This window comes from Fragaria vesca, linkage group LG7 (genome assembly GCF_000184155.1).
Source record: "Fragaria vesca subsp. vesca linkage group LG7, FraVesHawaii_1.0, whole genome shotgun sequence".
Classification (NCBI taxonomy): Eukaryota; Viridiplantae; Streptophyta; class Magnoliopsida; order Rosales; family Rosaceae; genus Fragaria; species Fragaria vesca.
Genome location: NC_020497.1, coordinates 1,441,880 through 1,451,558, shown reverse-complemented (window position 1 = coordinate 1,451,558; position 9,679 = coordinate 1,441,880). Strand labels below are relative to the sequence as shown.

The window sequence follows — 9,679 nt, the reverse complement described above, 5'->3', positions numbered from 1 at the left end:
AGAGAGAGAGAGAGAGGGCTTTGATGGACAAGAACTAGAGAAAAGGGGTGATGGTGGTTTGGGTTTCTTTGAAAGAGAAAGAAGAGAAAAAATTGTTGATGATTGAAATGGATCAGAGAGAAGAAAGAAAAGAAGGCGAAGAAGAAGATGAAGAACTGAAGAAGAAGAAGAATGGTGATGAGAGAAGAAAAGAGAAGACTTATATGTGTGAAGTTGTTATTTTGACTTCTGTGGAAGAATAAATTTAGCTTTTGCATAGATATTAATAAGTAGAGCATTTGCTCTAGCGGTGGGAGGTGAGTCTCTTCCTCTAAGAGGTGTTGGGTACGAGTCCCAACTCTTGCAAAATGAAGTATATCTTGCATTTGAAGGCGTATTGTGTCTGGTATCTGTATAAGTCAGTTGGTACGGTATACCGTATTTGTATAAAATCAAATATCATTACCGTATCGTACGTAAAACCAAGGATTAAAATCTCTGCGATATATCCGATATATCCTCTGATGTCTTCTTTTTTCAAATGACCGATATATCTATAGGGGTCAATATCTTATCTTCCACCGTATCTACGATATTTTCCCAATATTTAGGAAATATCGTCAAATATCACCGATATTTAGGAAATATCTCCGACATTTATGATATTTTCGATATATCACCGACATATTTAAAAAATATCTATAAAAAAATTGAAATGATATCCGGAAGAGAAGTAATTCTCTCGAGGTGTATCCTAATGAAGAGTGGTGGTCTCGACTCTCGAGAAGAGCATGATTCATTTCGAGATATATTTGGATGCAGATCGATCTATTACACAATTATCAAACTTGGAGATCAGTGGACAGTGGAGGAATATTTACACTTGAGAAAGAGAATGAGTATAAGATAGAGAACACATGTGTACTGGTGAGACCGTGACATAAGATAGAGAACACAATTATAGAGATGAGAGAGAGAGAGAGAGAGAGAGAGAGAGAGAGAGAGAGAGAGAGAGAGAGAGAGAGAGAGAGAGAGAGAGAGAGAGTAGTAGTAGTAGTACGTAGAAGTAGACGTACGACGACGTACGTAACGAACGTACGAACGTACGTACGTAACGTACGTACGTACGTACGTACGTACTACGTACTACTACTACGTATCGTAACGTACGTACGTAACGTACGTAACGTACGAGTAGTAGTAGTAGAGAGTACGTAGAGTACGAGAGAGAGACGAGAAGAGGAGAGTAGAGAGAGAGAAGNGNGAGAGAGAGAGAGAGAGAGATATGTGAGTCATGTGACTCCAACGTCCCACACTCCCACCATATCTTGAGTGATTACAATCATGTCTCCCATGATCATGGCTATAGAAGTACTAGGTATGGAGCGCAAAAGGATACTATGATGATCAAGATGTTGCTTCAGTTGCATTAAGTTTTGATTTTATCAGTTTGGGTAGTGGGACTGGAACCGGAACCTTAAATGAATCCTAAGAAGGCAACAATCAATATGGCTATAATGTTTATGGTTATAATCAATGCGCGGAAGTCAGTAATCAGTTATCCAGTTGGATTCATCCTTACTATCCACTTATAAGGAAAACAGTTGGCAGCTCCAAAGATATATATGATCATCATATTCAACACTACAATTTGTACTATATGAGTCATATGCCTTGGTCTGATTATTGTACTTTTGTGGACCAACGTGTGTCTTATGACTCTTATCAACAACTTAGATTCTCATTTTGGATGTAGATGAAGTTGATGTTTGTAATATTTATATATAAATCTAATAAATTAAATATTTCAGAAAAAAAATTTCTTCCCAAAATACCGATATTTTTTCCCGGGTTTCCCTGATTTATCTGAAATCTCCCTTTTTCAAAGGACCGATATATACACCGATACTGATATTTTAATCATTGCGTAAAACATGGTACAGTTGTACCGTATTGATAAGTCGGTAACCGATTCTGACGGTAACCGATTCCGACGGTTTGGCTGGTTTGTCGGCTGGTACGGTTGGATCGGGACAAAATGCCAGCCCTAGTTTAAGGAGCCACTACTGAAATTAGATTTGTGCCACCTCGAATGTCACTAATAGTAATGCACCCGAATTTTTTTCCGACTTTTATATAACTGCTTGGGAATTCAAAAATAACAAGTTGCTTTGTATAAAAAAAAAAGATGTGAAATCCACTCCCAAATTGTAATTTACACTTTTACTTTTTATTTTTAGTCATCATTTTCATAAGAAGAGAAAAGTTAAGTCACTAAGGACAAAATTTAAGTTACAAAAAATGAAAAGTGGGAGTGTGGATTACAATGAGGAGTGTGAATTTCACTTCTAAAAAAAAAAAAACAAGTTACTTCAACCAACCATTTTGGTTGAGTTATTGAGTTGATAGTTTATCACCACTAAACGAGCAAAAACAATTACTTTCATACAAATATTTGAATGACGTGTCACCGCAGACTTTATAAAACAAGTAGTTTTATAAAGTTTTTGAGAGACATTATGATTTTATGTTATGATATCTATTCCGAATTTTCGGCTTTGGCAATAGATGACCTAAGAAAGGAAAATTAACTGCAACAAAAAAAGGAAAGTAATTTTTAGAAAACATTACCAAAAAAAGGACAGTAGAATCCAAAAGAAAAATTCAATAAAAAATCCAAAAAAAAAGAGGGCGGGGGGAATCGTGCCCGCGAAGCTTTTCAAAGTAAAAATATAACGTCCCGCCACGAGAGAGAAGAGAGCTGCTGCACTGAATTAAGAGAAAGTGCCCTAGAACCCAGAGTCAGTCAGTCACCCGCATCTTATTTTCTACTCTGGTAATTTAACTTCTTCTCTCTTCTCTCTCATTTCACATTTCCCATTCTCGCGATTTTCAATTTTGAATTTTTCATGCAATTTAGGGGTTTCCGAGAGACTATTAGACTCCCCCGGCGTTCACCTTCTGGGCTTTGCCGTCGCTATTCAATTCAGGTATGTACAAAACAAGTCTGGATTCACGAATAAGGATCTGAAATTTATTGATTATGCTATTCAATTCATTCTTTAGTAGTTGCTTTAGTTGTGTGCTGTTTCTCTTTCAATTTGGATTTCATTTCTGCAATTATGAAATTGCAAACCCAACTTTTAGTTTTATTTTTAATTTTCATGATTTTTAGTCAGAAGTTGAATATGGAGGAGAGTAGCAGGCAAATTAGTTTCCCTATTGAGACTCAATCTCCTGATATCAAGCTTGCTACTCTACTGCTTGCTACCATTCAGGAAGCGAAAGACCGGATTCAGGAAACCAAAGACCGCGTTTTACAGATCGAATATGTCTTCCTTGCTCAGCTCTACCCGCTTTTACAGTCCAAGTCCGAAACTCTCCGGAAGTTTCAAGATGAATGGAAATCCAAGGAAGCTAATCTCTTGCTTCAGATTGAAACGCTTCAAGCTGAAAACCAGCTTACTGTTGAAGAGAATCGTTCGCTCAAGCTTGGCAGGGAGAAGCTATTGAAAGAAAAGGATGACATGATTAACCAACTAAGAGATGAAGTGACAAGCATACAACTAAGGAGTGATGAGCTCGAGCAAATGCTTGACCACAAGTCTAAGGAAGCCGATGAGGGAATGGAATTGCACAGTATGTTACTCCAAGAGGTTAAGTCGAAAGACAGTGTCATTGCGAGTAAGGAAAAGCAATTGAAAGAGAGTGAAGAAAGTAGAAATGTGCTTTTTGCCAAAGTGAGTGATCTTGAAAAAAGAGCTGATGGACTCCAAGAGGAGTTAAGAGAAAAGACTGAACAAGTGGCCAAGGGAAATGATCTTGAACAAAATCTGTTCAAGAAGATTGAGTTTCAAGCTTCTGAGATTATGAAGAATGAAAAGCTCTTGAAAGATCAGGAAGAAGAGAAAAAACTGATGTTGGCCAAATTGAAGAACGTGGAGGAAAATGTTTGCCAACTCCAGAAGGAGCTCCTAACAAAGAATGAAGAAGTGGAAGATTGTGCAAGAGAGAAGAAACTTCTTCTGAGAAAAATGGCTGGTCTAGAGGAGAAAGTTAATGAGCTACAACAGGATCTCAGAGGCAGGGCCGGTGAAGTGGCCAAAAGTAGGGGTTCAACTGAATATTTACACCAAGAGGTTGAAGCAATATCCGCAGATTTACTGACCGAGAGGAAGAAGTACGGGGAACTTACTGCTGCGTACAAAAGTTTAAAATCCCAGCATACTTATCTGCGCACCAAGTATGGTCTTACGAGGGAGAATATGCTCCCCCAAAATAAGTTGGAAGATGAAAATGATTTATTGAGAACTGATCAGAATCCATCAACTTTCCATGGTATGATGCTGTTGCCTTGTCCTTCTTTCCTGATTCCTGTTTGTTTCCCATGGTTCCCTTCGTGAACACTAAAATATAGTTTCCACTCTTCCACATGATTATGGGTTGGCTTGCTGTTGTCTGTTACTTTTAAATTGTAGTATGAATCTCCGTTTTATAGTTATGGGCAGATATAGGAATGCATTCACTTAGCCTATGGTTGTTTCTCTGTTGTGATCCTCTTTTTTCATTCCTTTATACAATCCATTATCTGTTTCCAAATTGTAGGTCTTGAAGATAATGGAGATGCTTCTCCAGATGCTTGTTACACAAAGAAAATGAAGAATGAAATCAGTTTTAACAATAAGTTGAAGGAAGACAAAGTACAAAAACCAATTCAAGCAATAGCTCCTTTCTCTCCTACTTCTGTTTTCACTGCACCTAAATGTCCTTCCTCTGTAAAGTCTGCTCCAGTAACTGGTAGAAAGCGGTCTGCATCATCCTGGATAGACACTAGATCCCGCCAAGGCCAGAATGGGCCTGACCCGCATGATGATTTTCTTGATACCCCAATTGAGAACATAAGAGCGAACTTGAATAGATCCACAAAGGAAAAGGTTCCTGAGCTTCCTGTTCCTGTTCAAAATGACTCGAATTTAGGCAGCTCCGATGATGAAACACAGGATGTGACTGCTGATCCTCCCAAGCCACAGAAGCAGCATATGCCAGTTACAGTAGCTGGCAAAAATGGTTTCAAGTATGTGGAACCTGTAAGAAAGAGGGCTGAGCGGGAAAATTTGAAAGGAGTTGAATGCAAGCAGTGCAAAAAGTTTTATGATGCTGTTCTTCCAGATGCTGGTGGCAAGGACAACGATAATAATAAGCATGGTTTCCGCTGTGAGCATCATGAAGGTGTTTCTCGACACAGGTACAGGTATCTTCCCCCTTCAACTCCGGAAGGATTTTGGAACATTGACTTTGAGTCTGAAATGTGATTTTGAATAGTTTGTTATTCATTCTTTTGTATAGATTTGACTGATATTGATTTCATGTTCCAATAAGACTCAGATCAGCTATTATCACCAAAAGGTAGAAAATGTGCCATGCCACCAAAACACAATTCATGTGATTCTCAATTAACTAGACTTTTGTTAACTGTAGAGAGAATAGTTTCATAGTTTTATATGTACGATATTAGAAAGTCAAGTTCTTAATTTGGGATATAAACTGAAGTATTGAATAATATAGATGGAGAACAGATTATCTCACATAAGTGTTTGATATGAAATGGTTGTCTTTAAATGATTATATCATTTGAGAAAGCATTTTAGGAAGTGTTCATACAACTTCCTTTATGTTTGGTAAAATAAAAATACACCCTTGGAGTTGAAGTAAAGGATTCCTTTTGTTGCGAATTTCCATAATACTGTGTTTCTGCGCCTCCTCATGGTAGTAGGAGTAGTTCTTGTGATGGATTTTGATTTTATTGAGGTTATCAGCCTGAGCTTAAACTGTTAGGTGAAGAACCCCTATAGACATAACTAGCTATATTAGAAACCTAGTCCAACCATTGCGGAGCTGCTGCTCAGTATTCCTTGTATCGGATTGCTTTTTTTGGATGTTCATACACATTAGTAAATAGTCCCTCTTTTGGGTAATTGGGATTTCTTATGTGTGGTCTACTGCTATTAAGATGACTTACGGTTGGTGGTTCCAATGCTATTAAGCTTTTGGGGCGGAGAAACCCAGCAAGTATATAGAGTTTTATTTGATACTTGGCCTAACTTATGTGAGACTGGTGCTCAAGTGCTCAACAAAGTTTAGGTGGCATATATAAGGGTGTGGGGTGGGATGAATTTAGGGTAGGGAACATTGTTTGTTTCCCCCTGCAACAGAAAGGAAAGATCGATACATTATTTTTTGGTATTCATTTTATGTTATGCTTGTAATTGAAATATTGCACCTCCTTGCTTTTTTACTCTTCAATATCTTCATTTCTAAGATTTTGTAGCATAATTTCTTTGCTTTGGTTCTAGTAATCATGACTAACTGGTTGTTTGAACAAAGGCTCTTCAGTTTCATTATGTTAAAATCCAATAAATCTGGTTATCATTCCAAACTTCTGGAGCTACTTATTAGCCATTAAATACTTGATCGTGGTTATGCTTACAAATGAGTGCTTCTCAAATATAACCTTGACAACATTTTGTTTTATCCTATAAAGATTGGTAGTGCTGGTCAAGTCCTGGGAAATTGAACTCTTTGTGGAATTGCTTACTGTTTAATGAGACTTTGATACAAATAGTTTTAATGATATGAAAGTAATCGGTGACTTGGATTTAAGTAGTTGAATAGAAGAAAACTCTTAGACTTGATTAATGCAAGAGCATAGGATCAGGAAATGTCCCTAAAACTGTATTATGGAGGTTGATCAAGTTACTATCAGCTTTCAGTTTTGGTCTCTGGGAATGCAAACTGCCTTGGCACCTATGGCCTATGGCCATTGGTGAGTGGAACTCGCTTATGCTTGTGAAGCCATGTTTATCATTGCTATTATACTTGCGAAACCATAGATACATATTTTGGCTCAACTTTCAAATTCTAAAAAAGTTGGTTGTGCTTCTTTATATTTAGGAGATTGAACCCCATTGTGTAAACTCTTTGCTAACTTTCTCCTGAAACTTTGATTGATTGTTAGTGATGTAGAATGGAAAACTCAGTACTGGGTGTTTTGGAAGTAATTTATTGCCTCCATTATAGATATGAAGAAGAAATCTTAGACTGGCAGAAGCGTAGGACTGGGGATTGGTCCCTACTGGTATATTTAAGGAGGTTGGTCAGGTATACATTTCGCTGTTGAACTATTGGGATACAATTGCTATCAGCTTCCCATTTTGGTCGAGGAGATTAAAGACTGGTCTTGACCATTCTGGGAAGTGGTGGATGAATGTGGATCTCCTGCATGCTAGCAAAACCATGCTTACATTTGCTATGATGGGTAGAATACCCCGAGAGTGGTAAGGGTCTGAACTCTGAAGTGTGTAGTGGGGCAGTTTCCCAGACTGTCCCTGTGTGCAGATTAAATGTGAGATAGTAAAGAGGGTGGGATGGTTAGTAGGTAGTCTCATAGATCTGATCATGTATTGCTGTGAGAATTTGACCTCTCTTTCTTTGCCTATTGAGTAGTGACTGAGTAGGCAACTTCTGCAATGTTACTTGCTACTACATATGTGTGTAGCATAAATGCAATGCTGTGCTATCAAGACAGAAATGCACACAAAAAGCATGGGCTCACCACTTACCATGTCCCCCCTGTGATCATATAGATTTCATTGTCAAGCCTTACTGGCCAAGACTATGATCTCCTATTTATATCTCTCTTTTTTTCTTCTTTTTTTCCTTCCTCTTTTCCAGTAGTAAATTTGATGTATATAGTACTTACTGATCAAGAATTTAAGATGATGATGTTCTAGGATATATGGTTGGGTTAAGCCTATAAGGTTTAGTACTCAAAGTATTTTAGTTGTGAGAACTTTTGAATAAATGGTTGGATTATGCATATCGAAATTTGAAAATATCAACTAAAATTTAAAACACTCATTTTACCGTTTATTCAAAAATTATCACTTGGTCCTTATTATAAGATTTACATATTCAATTATTCAATTATAAGAGAGGCGTTGGTAACTTGATTTAGATTAATATTCGTTTGTTTGCTTATTTTGAAACTTTTTAGATGTACAGTTTACAGAGTATGGTGAGTTTTGAGTTTCAGTCATGTTAGTTTTGTCTGGCCTATTGTTTGTCTGCTCAATCCGTAAGTTATATATTGTTAACACTCAACAGCCGGTAATTTGAAAATCTGAGAAGTAAATCACTAGAACTCGCAATATTTAAGTGAAGATCCCATGTGTCGAAAGAGATTAGTGAAGTTGAAAACATAGGAGTTTATGCCCGGTACCTAACTTACAATTATCACATGTTCATTTATTGTTTGGATTTGCATTATTGAGTTATGTATTGTACCTAAGTGCCTTGATTTCTGTTTGAAAGATTTTTTTTGTTTCGACTCTTTAATTAGAGTGTCATTGAGATTTATGCACCACCTTAACTTTTACAAGTCATAATTTCCAGAATATCCAACTTGTATCATTTTTCTCCCAAACCCTACACCATCAGCAAACATTTAACATACACTAGTTGGTGGATGGCAATCGCTTTCGGCCACCTCCATCTGTGTCTGATCAAACACTTTATGCTGTCTTTCACGTGATTTGGTATTTCTCTTTTGCGGACTCGAAAACAAAGTTAAGACACCGGAAATAATGGCGCACAAATAGTACTTGATCATGAAGGATAAAGTGTAGAGACAAAGAGATAGCAAGAGAATCATCATCTTATTCATTGATAGGAGTCCTTTATATAGGGAATTACACAATACCAATATGGTAAGGATATGAATACATAGATCTAGTCTAACTACATATCCTATTGGCATAAGGCCAAGACACACATAGAGAATATCCTAGAACACTCCCCCTTGTGCCGCGCGCTGATATACCGATGGTGCTGATCTGTTGCCTCGTCAAAAACCTCGTCAAGTCACAAAAACCCTGTGGGAGAAAAGCTGAACCTTGATCGTAGGAGAAAAAGAGTACAACGCACCCTTCACATTTGATAGTGACATGTATGTATGTGCTAGACTCCCCCTGAAGTTCGCACCTCCCCCTGATCTTTACATCAATTATAGGGTTCTTCCTGATTCTTACTAATCACGGAAGTTTCAACAACTTAGCATGTCAATGCTTTTTAACATGTCTTTAAATGTGGCATTGGGCAATGATTAACTAAATCATGCCGTATTGTCCTCAAATGATCTTTTACACTTAGATCTTGAGGAGAAGGTCGCTTGTGAACTCAAAACATAAGTTCGTGCAGGAAATCAGATTTCCGCGCAGCATGACCTTCAATTACTAGAACAGTCGTAACTTCCTCTAGGAAATACATATGAACGAACCGTAAACGGTTTTGGAAACTAGACTCAATTAGCTTTCCAACCGTATATTACACACATTCTGGTTCATCAGGAGATGTTCACAAAATCCCGTCGAAGTTGACTGTTTTGCCAAAATCAGATTCTCGGACAGATTCGTCCTACTTTACGAAAAAGGACCATAACTCACTTAATATGATAGGTATGATCAAATGGTTGGTGTCCCTGGAAAGTAGACACATAGACCTTTCCAATGGTACCAATTTCACCATTTTCCAGTGAGTGAGATTTCCTATAGGTCCCGTGGAAGTTGACCTACAAAACTTGGCAGATTCTGATTTCGCTTTTGATGTGTCTTTCTTATGTAGGGATAGAATAAGCCTCAACCTT

General features: G+C 37.6%; 1 protein-coding gene across 1 annotated transcript; it reads left to right on the top strand.

The window, feature by feature from the left end:
- The first annotated feature begins 2,742 nt into the window (after positions 1-2,742).
- LOC101291274 (protein gamma response 1-like) lies at positions 2,743-5,291 on the top strand. Its single transcript, XM_004306470.1, has 4 exons — positions 2,743-2,815; positions 2,900-2,969; positions 3,155-4,317; positions 4,585-5,291. The coding sequence occupies exons 3-4, from the start codon at positions 3,168-3,170 to the stop codon at positions 5,289-5,291; spliced, it is 1,857 nt and encodes a 618-aa protein (XP_004306518.1). The 5' UTR covers positions 2,743-2,815; positions 2,900-2,969; positions 3,155-3,167.
- Positions 5,292-9,679: the final 4,388 nt, after the last annotated feature.

What these genes read in the sequence shown, in the direction of transcription:
- LOC101291274 (XM_004306470.1), top strand. Translation starts at nt 3,168, where the DNA reads ATGGAGGAGAGTAGCAGGCAAATTAGTTTCCCTATTGAGACTCAATCT. An exon ending in GAATCCATCAACTTTCCATG is followed by an intron (nt 4,318 to 4,584) that starts GTATGATGCTGT and finishes TCCAAATTGTAG; the next exon opens with GTCTTGAAGATAATGGAGAT.